A 15000-nucleotide genomic window follows, 5' to 3' on the forward strand; every position below is an offset into this window, starting at 1 on the left:
GAACTGTCTAAACTCTGACCTGGAACTGTGTAAACTCTGACCTGGAACTGTGTAAACACTGACCTGGAACTGTGTAAACTCTGACCTGGAACTGTCTAAACACTGACCTGGAACTGTCTAAACACTGACCTGGAACTGTCTAAACTCTGACCTGAACTGTGTAAACACTGACCTGGAACTGTCTAAACTCTGACCTGGAACTGTGTAAACACTGACCTGGAACTGTCTAAACACTGACCTGGAACTGTCTAAACTCTGACCTGGAACTGTCTAAACTCTGACCTGGAACTGTGTAAACTCTGACCTGGAACTGTCTAAACACTGACCTGGAACTGTGTAAACACTGACCTGGAACTGTCTAAACACTGACCTGGAACTGTCTAAACTCTGACCTGGAACTGTCTAAACTCTGACCTGGAACTGTCTAAACTCTGACCTGGAACTGTGTAAACACTGACCTGAACTGTGTAAACACTGACCTGGAACTGTGTAAACTCTGACCTGGAACTGTCTAAACACTGACCTGGAACTGTCTAAACTCTGACCTGGAACTGTCTAAACACTGACCTGGAACTGTGTAAACACTGACCTGGAACTGTGTAAACTCTGACCTGGAACTGTGTAAACACTGACCTGGAACTGTCTAAACACTGACCTGGAACTGTCTAAACACTGACCTGGAACTGTGTAAACACTGACCTGGAACTGTCTAAACTCTGACCTGGAACTGTCTAAACTCTGACCTGGAACTGTCTAAACACTGACCTGGAACTGTCTAAACACTGACCTGGAACTGTGTAAACTCTGACCTGGAACTGTTTAAACTCTGACCTGGAACTGTGTAAACTCTGACCTGGAACTGTGTAAACACTGACCTGGAACTGTGTAAACTCTGACCTGGAACTGTCTAAACACTGACCTGGAACTGTCTAAACTCTGACCTGGAACTGTCTAAACACTGACCTGGAACTGTCTAAACACTGACCTGGAACTGTGTAAACACTGACCTGGAACTGTGTAAACACTGACCTGGAACTGTGTAAACACTGACCTGGAACTGTCTAAACTCTGACCTGGAACTGTCTAAACTCTGACCTGGAACTGTCTAATCACTGACCTGGAACTGTGTAAACACTGACCTGGAACTGTCTAAACTCTGACCTGGAACTGTGTAAACTCTGACCTGGAACTGTGTAAACTCTGACCTGGAACTGTGTAAACTCTGACCTGGAACTGTCTAAACTCTGACCTGGAACTGTGTAAACTCTGATGGAACTGTCTAAACACTGACCTGGAACTGTGTAAACACTGACCTGGAACTGTCTAAACACTGACCTGGAACTGTGTAAACTCTGACCTGGAACTGTGTAAACACTGACCTGGAACTGTCTAAACACTGACCTGGAACTGTCTAAACTCTGACCTGGAACTGTCTAAACACTGACCTGGAACTGTCTAAACTCTGACCTGGAACTGTCTAAACTCTGACCTGGAACTGTCTAAACTCTGACCTGGAACTGTCTAAACACTGACCTGGAACTGTCTAAACTCTGACCTGGAACAGTGTAAACTCTGACCTGGAACTGTCTAAACACTGACCTGGAACTGACTAAACACTGACCTGGAACTGTGTAAACTCTGACCTGGAACTGTCTAAACTCTGACCTGGAACTGTCTTAACACTGACCTGGAACTGTCTAAACACTGACCTGGAACTGTGTAAACACTGACCTGGAACTGTGTAAACTCTGACCTGGAACTGTCTAAACACTGACCTGGAACTGTCTAAACACTGACCTGGAACTGTCTAAACACTGACCTGGAACTGTCTAAACTCTGACCTGGAACTGTGTAAACTCTGACCTGGAACTGTCTAAACACTGACCTGGAACTGTCTAAACACTGACCTGGAACTGTCTAAACACTGACCTGGAACTGTGTAAACTCTGACCTGGAACTGTGTAAACACTGACCTGGAACTGTCTAAACACTGACCTGGAACTGTCTAAACACTGACCTGGAACTGTGTAAACTCTGACCTGGAACTGTGTAAACACTGACCTGGAACTGTGTAAACTCTGACCTGGAACTGTCTAAACACTGACCTGGAACTGTCTAAACTCTGACCTGGAACTGTCTAAACTCTGACCTGGAACTGTGTAAACTCTGACCTGGAACTGTCTAAACTCTGACCTGGAACTGTCTAAACACTGACCTGGAACTGTCTAAACTCTGACCTCTGGAACTGTCTAAACACTGACCTGGAACTGTCTAATCACTGACCTGGAACTGTCTAAACTCTGACCTGGAACTGTCTAAACTCTGACCTGGAACTGTCTAAACACTGACCTGGAACTGTGTAAACTCTGACCTGGAACTGTGTAAACTCTGACCTGGAACTGTGTAAACTCTGACCTGGAACTGTGTAAACACTGACCTGGAACTGTCTAAACTCTGACCTGGAACTGTCTAAACACTGACCTGGAACTGTCTAAACTCTGACCTGGAACTGTCTAAACACTGACCTGGAACTGTCTAAACTCTGACCTGGAACTGTCTAAACTCTGACCTGGAACTGTCTAAACTCTGACCTGGAACTGTCTAAACTCTGACCTGGAACTGTCTAAACTCTGACCTGGAACTGTCTAAACTCTGACCTGGAACTGTCTAAACTCTGACCTGGAACTGTGTAAACTCTGACCTGGAACTGTGTAAACTCTGACCTGGAACTGTCTAATCACTGACCTGGAACTGTCTAAACTCTGACCTGGAACTGTCTAAACACTGACCTGGAACTGTCTAAACTCTGACCTGGAACTGTCTAAACACTGACCTGGAACTGTGTAAACTCTGACCTGGAACTGTCTAAACTCTGACCTGGAACTGTCTAAACTCTGACCTGGAACTGTCTAAACACTGACCTGGAACTGTCTAAAATCTGACCTGGAACTGTGTAAACTCTGACCTGGAACTGTCTAAACACTGACCTGGAACTGTCTAAACTCTGACCTGGAACTGTCTAAACACTGACCTGGAACTGTGTAAACTCTGACCTGGAACTGTCTAAACACTGACCTGGAACTGTCTAAACTCTGACCTGGAACTGTCTAAACACTGACCTGGAACTGTGTAAACACTGACCTGGAACTGTCTAAACTCTGACCTGGAACTGTCTAAACACTGACCTGGAACTGTCTAAACTCTGACCTGGAACTGTGTAAACACTGACCTGGAACTGTCTAAACACTGACCTGGAACTGTCTAAACACTGACCTGGAACTGTGTAAACTCTGACCTGGAACTGTCTAAACTCTGACCTGGAACTGTCTAAACACTGACCTGGAACTGTGTAAACTCTGACCTGGAACTGTGTAAACTCTGACCTGGAACTGTGTAAACTCTGACCTGGAACTGTGTAAACACTGACCTGGAACTGTCTAAACTCTGACCTGGAACTGTCTAAACACTGACCTGGAACTGTCTAAACTCTGACCTGGAACTGTCTAAACACTGACCTGGAACTGTCTAAACTCTGACCTGGAACTGTCTAAACTCTGACCTGGAACTGTCTAAACTCTGACCTGGAACTGTCTAAACTCTGACCTGGAACTGTCTAAACTCTGACCTGGAACTGTCTAAACTCTGACCTGGAACTGTCTAAACTCTGACCTGGAACTGTGTAAACTCTGACCTGGAACTGTGTAAACTCTGACCTGGAACTGTCTAATCACTGACCTGGAACTGTCTAAACTCTGACCTGGAACTGTCTAAACACTGACCTGGAACTGTCTAAACTCTGACCTGGAACTGTCTAAACACTGACCTGGAACTGTGTAAACTCTGACCTGGAACTGTCTAAACTCTGACCTGGAACTGTCTAAACTCTGACCTGGAACTGTCTAAACACTGACCTGGAACTGTCTAAAATCTGACCTGGAACTGTGTAAACTCTGACCTGGAACTGTCTAAACACTGACCTGGAACTGTCTAAACTCTGACCTGGAACTGTCTAAACACTGACCTGGAACTGTGTAAACTCTGACCTGGAACTGTGTAAACACTGACCTGGAACTGTCTAAACACTGACCTGGAACTGTCTAAACACTGACCTGGAACTGTGTAAACTCTGACCTGGAACTGTCTAAACTCTGACCTGGAACTGTCTTAACACTGACCTGGAACTGTCTAAACTCTGACCTGGAACTGTGTAAACACTGACCTGGAACTGTCTAAACACTGACCTGGAACTGTCTAAACTCTGACCTGGAACTGTCTAAACTCTGACCTGGAACTGTCTAAACACTGACCTGGAACTGTGTAAACACTGACCTGGAACTGTCTAAACTCTGACCTGGAACTGTCTTAACACTGACCTGGAACTGTCTAAACTCTGACCTGGAACTGTCTAAACTCTGACCTGGAACTGTGTAAACACTGACCTGGAACTGTCTAAACACTGACCTGGAACTGTCTAAACTCTGACCTGGAACTGTCTTAACACTGACCTGGAACTGTGTAAACTCTGACCTGGAACTGTGTAAACTCTGACCTGGAACTGTCTAAACACTGACCTGGAACTGTCTAAACTCTGACCTGGAACTGTCTAAACTCTGACCTGGAACTGTCTAATCACTGACCTGGAACTGTCTAAACTCTGACCTGGAACTGTCTAAACTCTGACCTGGAACTGTCTAATCACTGACCTGGAACTGTCTAAACACTGACCTGGAACTGTCTAAACACTGACCTGGAACTGTCTAAACTCTGACCTGGAACTGTCTAAACTCTGACCTGGAACTGTCTAAACTCTGACCTGGAACTGTGTAAACACTGACCTGGAACTGTCTAATCACTGACCTGGAACTGTGTAAACTCTGACCTGGAACTGTCTAAACTCTGACCTGGAACTGTCTAAACTCTGACCTGGAACTGTCTAAACACTGACCTGGAACTGTCTAAACTCTGACCTGGAACTGTCTAAACTCTGACCTGGAACTGTCTAAACTCTGACCTGGAACTGTCTAAACTCTGACCTGGAACTGTGTAAACACTGACCTGGAACTGTCTTAACACTGACCTGGAACTGTCTAAACTCTGACCTGGAACTGTGTAAACACTGACCTGGAACTGTCTTAACACTGACCTGGAACTGTGTAAACACTGACCTGGAACTGTGTAAACTCTGACCTGGAACTGTGTAAACTCTGACCTGGAACTGTGTAAACTCTGACCTGGAACTGTGTAAACTCTGACCTGGAACTGTCTAAACTCTGACCTGGAACTGTGTAAACTCTGACCTGGAACTGTGTAAACTCTGACCTGGAACTGTGTAAACACTGACCTGGAACTGTCTAAACTCTGACCTGGAACTGTGTAAACACTGACCTGGAACTGTGTAAACACTGACCTGGAACTGTCTAAACTCTGACCTGGAACTGTGTAAACTCTGACCTGGAACTGTCTAAACTCTGACCTGGAACTGTGTAAACTCTGACCTGGAACTGTCTAAACACTGACCTGGAACTGTCTAAACACTGACCTGGAACTGTCTAAACTCTGACCTGGAACTGTGTAAACTCTGACCTGGAACTGTGTAAACTCTGACCTGGAACTGTCTAAACACTGACCTGGAACTGTCTAAACTCTGACCTGGAACTGTCTAAACTCTGACCTGGAACTGTGTAAACACTGACCTGGAACTGTCTAAACTCTGACCTGGAACTGTGTAAACACTGACCTGGAACTGTGTAAACACTGACCTGGAACTGTCTAAACTCTGACCTGGAACTGTCTAAACACTGACCTGGAACTGTGTAAACACTGACCTGGAACTGTCTAAACACTGACCTGGAACTGTCTAAACTCTGACCTGGAACTGTCTAAACTCTGACCTGGAACTGTCTAAACTCTGACCTGGAACTGTGTAAACTCTGACCTGGAACTGTGTAAACACTGACCTGGAACTGTCTAAACTCTGACCTGGAACTGTTTAAACTCTGACCTGGAACTGTGTAAACACTGACCTGGAACTGTCTAAACTCTGACCTGGAACTGTCTAAACACTGACCTGGAACTGTCTAAACACTGACCTGGAACTGTGTAAACTCTGACCTGGAACTGTCTAAACACTGACCTGGAACTGTCTAAACTCTGACCTGGAACTGTCTAAACACTGACCTGGAACTGTGTAAACACTGACCTGGAACTGTCTAAACTCTGACCTGGAACTGTCTAAACTCTGACCTGGAACTGTCTAAACACTGACCTGGAACTGTCTAAACACTGACCTGGAACTGTGTAAACTCTGACCTGGAACTGTCTAAACTCTGACCTGGAACTGTGTAAACTCTGACCTGGAACTGTGTAAACTCTGACCTGGAACTGTGTAAACACTGACCTGGAACTGTGTAAACTCTGACCTGGAACTGTCTAAACTCTGACCTGGAACTGTGTAAACTCTGACCTGGAACTGTTTAAACTCTGACCTGGAACTGTGTAAACTCTGACCTGGAACTGTGTAAACTCTGACCTGGAACTGTGTAAACTCTGACCTGGAACTGTGTAAACACTGACCTGGAACTGTGTAAACTCTGACCTGGAACTGTGTAAACACTGACCTGGAACTGTGTAAACACTGACCTGGAACTGTCTAAACTCTGACCTGGAACTGTGTAAACTCTGACCTGGAACTGTTTAAACTCTGACCTGGAACTGTGTAAACACTGACCTGGAACTGTGTAAACTCTGACCTGGAACTGTGTAAACTCTGACCTGGAACTGTGTAAACACTGACCTGGAACTGTGTAAACTCTGACCTGGAACTGTGTAAACACTGACCTGGAACTGTGTAAACACTGACCTGGAACTGTCTAAACTCTGACCTGGAACTGTCTAAACTCTGACCTGGAACTGTGTAAACACTGACCTGGAACTGTCTAAACTCTGACCTGGAACTGTCTAAACTCTGACCTGGAACTGTCTAAACACTGACCTGGAACTGTCTAAACACTGACCTGGAACTGTCTAAACTCTGACCTGGAACTGTCTAAACTCTGACCTGGAACTGTGTAAACACTGACCTGGAACTGTCTAAACTCTGACCTGGAACTGTCTAAACACTGACCTGGAACTGTCTAAACACTGACCTGGAACTGTCTAAACACTGACCTGGAACTGTCTAAACTCTGACCTGGAACTGTCTAAACTCTGACCTGGAACTGTCTAAACTCTGACCTGGAACTGTCTAAACACTGACCTGGAACTGTCTAAACACTGACCTGGAACTGTCTAAACTCTGACCTGGAACTGTCTAAACTCTGACCTGGAACTGTGTAAACACTGACCTGGAACTGTCTAAACTCTGACCTGGAACTGTCTAAACTCTGACCTGGAACTGTCTAAACACTGACCTGGAACTGTCTAAACTCTGACCTGGAACTGTCTAAACTCTGACCTGGAACTGTGTAAACACTGACCTGGAACTGTCTAAACTCTGACCTGGAACTGTCTAAACACTGACCTGGAACTGTCTAAACACTGACCTGGAACTGTCTAAACACTGACCTGGAACTGTCTAAACTCTGACCTGGAACTGTGTAAACTCTGACCTGGAACTGTCTAAACTCTGACCTGGAACTGTCTAAACACTGACCTGGAACTGTCTAAACTCTGACCTGGAACTGTCTATTTGAACTGAGTGTGATTTATTTCTCTGACTCCGGATCCGTCTGGAATGAACCACTAAACTGTGCATTCTTCACTGTGGCTTTATCCAAATGTAAAAGCTTCCTGTGGGCGGAGCTTCCTGTGGGCGGAGCTTCCTGTGGGCGGAGCTCCCTGTGGGCGGAGCTTCCTGTGGGCGGAGCTTCCTGTGGGCGGAACCTTACCGGGCCAGAAGGCGTGGTGACACATGGCGTTGATGGGCGGGATGTGGCTCGGGCGGACGTAGCAGTAATCGATGGGAGACTCCGGCTCCGGATTCCAGTCCGGGCTTTTCCCTCGAGCTCTGACTTCACTCAACAACTTCAGCTTCAGCGGACGAGACTCGTAATCCCTCCTGAAACAGAGGGTTAGGAAGGGTCCTTACTGGGGAAGGGTCTCAGGAGGCGTGTGGTGAAGGGTCTCAGGAGGCGTGTGGTGAAGGGTCTGAGGAGGCGTGTGGTGAAGGGTCCTTACAGGTGAAGGGTCTGAGGAGGCGTGTGGTGAAGGGTCTCAGGAGGCGTGTGGTGAAGGGTCTCAGGAGGCGGGTGGTGAAGGGTCTCAGGAGGCGTGTGGTGAAGGGTCTCAGGAGGCGGGTGGTGAAGGGTTCTTACCTGATGAAGGGTCTCAGGAGGCGTGTGGTGAAGGGTCTCAGGAGGCGTGTGGTGAAGGGTCTCAGGAGGCGGGTGGTGAAGGGTTCTTACTGGGGAAGGGTCTCAGGAGGCGTGTGGTGAAGGGTTCTTACCTGATGAAGGGTCTCAGGAGGCGTGTGGTGAAGGGTCCTTACCTGATGAAGGGTCTCAGGAGGCGTGTGGTGAAGGGTCCTTACCTGATGAAGGGTCTCAGGAGGCGTGTGGTGAAGGGTTCTTACCTGATGAAGGGTCTGAGGAGTCGTGTGGTGAAGGGTTCTTACCTGATGAAGGGTCTCAGGAGGCGTGTGGTGAAGGGTTCTTACCTGATGAAGGGTCTCAGGAGGCGGGTGGTGAAGGGTTCTTACCTGATGAAGGGTCTCAGGAGGCGTGTGGTGAAGGGTTCTTACCTGATGAAGGGTCTGAGGAGGCGTGTGGTGAAGGGTCCTTACCTGATGAAGGGTCTCAGGAGGCGTGTGGTGAAGGGTTCTTACCTGATGAAGGGTCTCAGGAGGCGTGTGGTGAAGGGTTCTTACCTGATGAAGGGTCTCAGGAGGCGGGTGGTGAAGGGTTCTTACCTGATGAAGGGTCTCAGGAGGCGTGTGGTGAAGGGTTCTTACCTGATGAAGGGTCTCAGGAGGCGTGTGGTGAAGGGTTCTTACCTGATGAAGGGTCTCAGGAGGCGTGTGGTGAAGGGTCTCAGGAGGCGTGTGGTGAAGGGTTCTTACCTGATGAAGGGTCTGAGGAGTCGTGTGGTGAAGGGTTCTTACCTGATGAAGGGTCTCAGGAGGCGTGTGGTGAAGGGTTCTTACCTGATGAAGGGTCTGAGGAGTCGTGTGGTGAAGGGTTCTTACCTGATGAAGGGTCTCAGGAGGCGTGTGGTGAAGGGTTCTTACCTGATGAAGGGTCTCAGGAGGCGTGTGGTGAAGGGTTCTTACCTGATGAAGGGTCTCAGGAGGCGTGTGGTGAAGGGTCTCAGGAGGCGTGTGGTGAAGGGTCTCAGGAGGCGTGTGGTGAAGGGTCTCAGGAGGCGTGTGGTGAAGGGTCCTTACCTGATGAAGGGTCTCAGGAGGCGTGTGGTGAAGGGTTCTTACCTGATGAAGGGTCTCAGGAGGCGTGTGGTGAAGGGTTCTTACCTGATGAAGGGTCTCAGGAGGCGTGTGGTGAAGGGTCTCAGGAGGCGTGTGGTGAAGGGTCTCAGGAGGCGTGTGGTGAAGGGTCTCAGGAGGCGTGTGGTGAAGGGTCCTTACCTGATGAAGGGTCTCAGGAGGCGTGTGGTGAAGGGTTCTTACCTGATGAAGGGTCTCAGGAGGCGGGTGGTGAAGGGGCTGATGAAGCTCTGGCTGAGACTCGGATCGGGACCCATCACCCGGTGGAGGAACGACCCGGAGCTCGGGTTCAGCGACCGACGGCCAACACCCGGGACCTGAACAGAACAGCTGCAGGGTTTACTACAGACCAGCTGCAGGGTTTACTACAGACCAGCTGCAGGGTTTACTACAGACCAGCTGCAGGGTTTACTACAGACCAGCTGCAGGGTTTACTACAGACCAGCTGCAGGGTTTACTACAGACCAGCTGCAGGGTTCACTACAGACCAGCTGCAGGGTTCATTACAGACCAGCTGCAGGGTTTATTACAGACCAGCTGCAGGGTTCATTACAGACCAACTGCAGGTTCATTACAGACCAACTGCAGGTTCATTACAGACCAACTGCAGGGTTTACTACAGACCAGCTGCAGGGTTTAATACAGACCAGCTGCAGGTTCATTACAGACCAGCTGCAGGTTCATTACAGACCAGCTGCAGGGTTTATTACAGACCAGCTGCAGGTTCATTACAGACCAGCTGCAGGGTTTACTACAGACCAGCTGCAGGGTTCATTACACACCAGCTGCAGGTTCATTACAGACCAGCTGCAGGTTCATTACAGACCAGCTGCAGGTTCATTACAGACCAGCTGCAGGGTTTACTACAGACCAGCTGCAGGTTCATTACACACCAGCTGCAGGTTCATTACAGACCAGCTGCAGGTTCATTACAGACCAGCTGCAGGGTTTATTACAGACCAGCTGCAGGGTTTACTACAGACCAGCTGCAGGATTTATTACAGACCAGCTGCAGGGTTATTACAGACCAGCTGCAGGGTTCATTACAGACCAGCTGCAGGGTTTATTAAGGACCAGCTGCAGGGTTTACTACAGACCAGCTGCAGGGTTTACTACAGACCAGCTGCAGGGTTATTACAGACCAGCTGCAGGGTTCATTACACACCAGCTGCAGGTTCATTACAGACCAGCTGCAGGTTCATTACAGACCAGCTGCAGGGTTTATTACAGGCCAGCTGCAGGGTTCATTACACACCAGCTGCAGGTTCATTACAGACCAGCTGCAGATTCATTACAGACCAGCTGCAGGGTTTATTACAGGCCAGCTGCAGGGTTCATTACACACCAGCTGCAGGTTCATTACAGACCAGCTGCAGATTCATTACAGACCAGCTGCAGGGTTCATTACAGACCAGCTGCAGGTTCATTACACACCAGCTGCAGGGTTCAGTACACACCAGCTGCAGGTGTATTAGGTTATTTGTATCACACATTCAGCTGAAAGGTGTCTCACCTGGAATCTGTCGAGGATCCGGGCGTCGCCGGCGTTCGCTCGGTGTTTGGCTCCGCCCACAGCACTGATCACCTGCGCGGCGTAGACTCCGCCCACCAGGCTCATGGCGGCGTTGACGGCTCGGTCCACGTCCAGCAGGGGGAGCCCTCGGCTCCTCTTCTCGCATCGCAGCAGGAGTTTCCGGCGCAGGCGTTTGGCGCTCGGCGTCACCGCTAAGGCCAGAGGACACGCCTCCAGCCGCCGCAGCAGCAGCCGCTCCTCGTACGGACCAATGGGGAGGCAGCGCTCGGAGTGGGCGGGCTGTTTGGCCTCGGAGCGAGGCGGAAGTTTGTCGCTATCCTCATCCTCGCTGTCGGCCTCACGTTTGATCGGTGCAGAGGGAGGGGGGAGGGTCTTCTTTCGTCCAATCAGAGAAGAGCTGGGCGGGACATACTCCATCCCCGGGTCGATGAGCGACTCAGGCTCCGCCTCCACGTCGTCTGCAAAAAAACGACTTTAGTTCAGAACAAAAGGAGTGAATGACGTGAATCTCCCTCCCTGAGGTCAGACTCACCGTGGAACAGAGTCTGAGGTCAGACTCACTGTGGAACAGAGTCTGAGGTCAGACTCACTGTGGAACAGAGTCTGAGGTCAGACTCACTGTGGAACAGAGTCTGAGGTCAGACTCACTGTGGAACAGAGTCTGAGGTCAGACTCACCGTGGAACAGAGTCTGAGGTCAGACTCACTGTGGAACAGAGTCTGAGGTCAGACTCACTGTGGAACAGAGTCTGAGGTCAGACTCACTGTGGAACAGAGTCTGAGGTCAGACTCACTGTGGAACAGAGTCTGAGGTCAGACTCACTGTGGAACAGAGTCTGAGGTCAGACTCACCGTGGAACAGAGTCTGACCTCAGACTCACTGTGGAACAGAGTCTGAGGTCAGACTCACTGTGGAACAGAGTCTGAGGTCAGACTCACTGTGGAACAGAGTCTGACCTCAGACTCACTGTGGAACAGAGTCTGACCTCAGACTCACTGTGGAACAGAGTCTGAGGTCAGACTCACTGTGGAACAGAGTCTGAGGTCAGACTCACTGTGGAACAGAGTCTGAGGTCAGACTCTGTTCCACAGTGAGTCTGAGGTCAGACTCACTGTGGAACAGAGTCTGAGGTCAGACTCACCGTGGAACAGAGTCTGAGGTCAGACTCACCGTGGAACAGAGTCTGAGGTCAGACTCACTGTGGAACAGAGTCTGAGGTCAGACTCACTGTGGAACAGAGTCTGAGGTCAGACTCACCGTGGAACAGAGTCTGAGGTCAGACTCACTGTGGAACAGAGTCTGAGGTCAGACTCACTGTGGAACAGAGTCTGAGGTCAGACTCACTGTGGAACAGAGTCTGAGGTCAGACTCACCGTGGAACAGAGTCTGACCTCAGACTCACTGTGGAACAGAGTCTGAGGTCAGACTCACCGTGGAACAGAGTCTGAGGTCAGACTCACTGTGGAACAGAGTCTGAGGTCAGACTCACTGTGGAACAGAGTCTGAGGTCAGACTCACCGTGGAACAGAGTCTGAGGTCAGACTCACTGTGGAACAGAGTCTGAGGTCAGACTCACTGTGGAACAGAGTCTGAGGTCAGACTCACTGTGGAACAGAGTCTGAGGTCAGACTCACCGTGGAACAGAGTCTGACCTCAGACTCACTGTGGAACAGAGTCTGAGGTCAGACTCACCGTGGAACAGAGTCTGAGGTCAGACTCACCGTGGAACAGAGTCTGAGGTCAGACTCACCGTGGAACAGAGTCTGACCTCAGACTCACTGTGGAACAGAGTCTGAGGTCAGACTCACTGTGGAACAGAGTCTGAGGTCAGACTCACTGTGGAACAGAGTCTGAGGTCAGACTCACTGTGGAACAGAGTCTGAGGTCAGACTCACTGTGGAACAGAGTCTGAGGTCAGACTCACTGTGGAACAGAGTCTGAGGTCAGACTCACTGTGGAACAGAGTCTGAGGTCAGACTCACCGTGGAACAGAGTCTGAGGTCAGACTCACCGTGGAACAGAGTCTGAGGTCAGACTCACTGTGGAACAGAGTCTGAGGTCAGACTCACTGTGGAACAGAGTCTGAGGTCAGACTCACCGTGGAACAGAGTCTGAGGTCAGACTCACTGTGGAACAGAGTCTGAGGTCAGACTCACTGTGGAACAGAGTCTGAGGTCAGACTCACTGTGGAACAGAGTCTGAGGTCAGACTCACTGTGGAACAGAGTCTGAGGTCAGACTCACCGTGGAACAGAGTCTGAGGTCAGACTCACTGTGGAACAGAGTCTGAGGTCAGACTCACTGTGGAACAGAGTCTGAGGTCAGACTCACTGTGGAACAGAGTCTGAGGTCAGACTCACTGTGGAACAGAGTCTGACCTCAGACTCACTGTGGAACAGAGTCTGAGGTCAGACTCACTGTGGAACAGAGTCTGAGGTCAGACTCACTGTGGAACAGAGTCTGAGGTCAGACTCACCGTGGAACAGCGTCTGAGGTCAGACTCACTGTGGAACAGAGTCTGAGGTCAGACTCACCGTGGAACAGAGTCTGACCTCAGACTCACTGTGGAACAGAGTCTGAGGTCAGACTCACTGTGGAACAGCGTCTGAGGTCAGACTCACTGTGGAACAGAGTCTGAGGTCAGACTCACCGTGGAACAGAGTCTGACCTCAGACTCACTGTGGAACAGAGTCTGAGGTCAGACTCACCGTGGAACAGAGTCTGAGGTCAGACTCACCGTGGAACAGCGTCTGAGGTCAGACTCACTGTGGAACAGAGTCTGAGGTCAGACTCACCGTGGAACAGAGTCTGAGGTCAGACTCACCGTGGAACAGAGTCTGAGGTCAGACTCACTGTGGAACAGAGTCTGAGGTCAGACTCACTGTGGAACAGAGTCTGACCTCAGACTCACCGTGGAACAGAGTCTGAGGTCAGACTCACCGTGGAACAGCGCCTGAGGTCAGACTCACCGTGGAACAGCGCCTGCGGCGGCGTCTGAGGTCAGACTCACTGTGGAACAGAGTCTGAGGTCAGACTCACCGTGGAACAGCGCCTGAGGTCAGACTCACCGTGGAACAGCGCCTGCGGCGGCGCCTGAGGTCAGACTCACCGTGGAACAGCGCCTGCGGCGGCGTCTGAGGTCAGACTCACCGTGGAACAGCGCCTGCGGCGGCGCCTGAGGTCAGACTCACCGTGGAACAGCGCCTGCGGCGGCGCCTGAGGTCAGACTCACCGTGGAACAGCGCCTGCGGCGGCGCCTGAGGTCAGACTCACCGTGGAACAGCGCCTGCGGCGGCATGGCGTCTGGGATCAGGTCGGCCTCAGACAGTAGACTGGGCGATGGCGAGGGGCTGGTGAGCGGCGTCCGATCGGAGGAGCTCATGGAGGAAAAATCCATGAGCTCCGGTTTCTCGGCTCGCTTGCTCCTCGGGGCTTTGGGCGTGGCCTTCGGGGCTTTGGGGGCGGAGTCTCTCTGCGCTCGCCGGATCTCCTTGGCCTCCTGCGTCCGGCAGCGTTTCTCCTTCAGCTGCATGGCCTTTTCCACCGGGTTCTTCCCACCGCGCTTCCTCAGCCCCTCCACCGTGATGGTGGGGTCTGTGCTCAGCTTCACCGCTGTAAAACATGTACAACAGGGGTCAAAACATGTACAACAGGGGTCATAACATGTACAACAGGGGTCAAAACATGTACAACAGGGGTCAAAACATGTACAACAGGAGTCATTACATGAACAACAGGGGTCATAACATGTACAACAGGGGTCAAAACATGTACAACAGGGGTCAAAACATGTACAACAGGGGTCAAAACATGTACAACAGGGGTCAAAACATGTACAACAGGGGTCAAAACATGTACAACAGGGGTCAAAACATGTACAACAGGGGTCATAACATGTACAACAGGGGTCATAACATGTACAACAGGGGTCAAAACATGTACAACAGGGGTCATAACATGTACAACAGGGGTCAAAACATGTACAACAGGGGTCAAAACATGTACAACAGGGGTCATAACATGTACAACAG

General features: G+C 50.1%; 1 protein-coding gene across 1 annotated transcript in view; it reads right to left on the reverse strand.

The window, feature by feature from the left end:
- The window catches only part of kat14 (lysine acetyltransferase 14), a 33260-nt gene that overhangs the window by 10556 nt on the left and 7704 nt on the right, over positions 1-15000 (reverse strand). Inside the window, exons 6-9 of the mRNA XM_079583055.1 lie at positions 14243-14581; positions 10950-11428; positions 9620-9753; positions 7887-8056 (exon numbers count right to left, since the gene is read on the reverse strand). Coding sequence (XP_079439181.1) covers positions 7887-8056; positions 9620-9753; positions 10950-11428; positions 14243-14581 — 1122 coding nt within the window. The remainder of the gene's footprint in view (positions 1-7886; positions 8057-9619; positions 9754-10949; positions 11429-14242; positions 14582-15000) is intronic.

Source organism: Gobius niger, assembly GCF_951799975.1.
Source record: "Gobius niger genome assembly, contig: SCAFFOLD_31, whole genome shotgun sequence".
Classification (NCBI taxonomy): domain Eukaryota; kingdom Metazoa; phylum Chordata; class Actinopteri; order Gobiiformes; family Gobiidae; genus Gobius; species Gobius niger.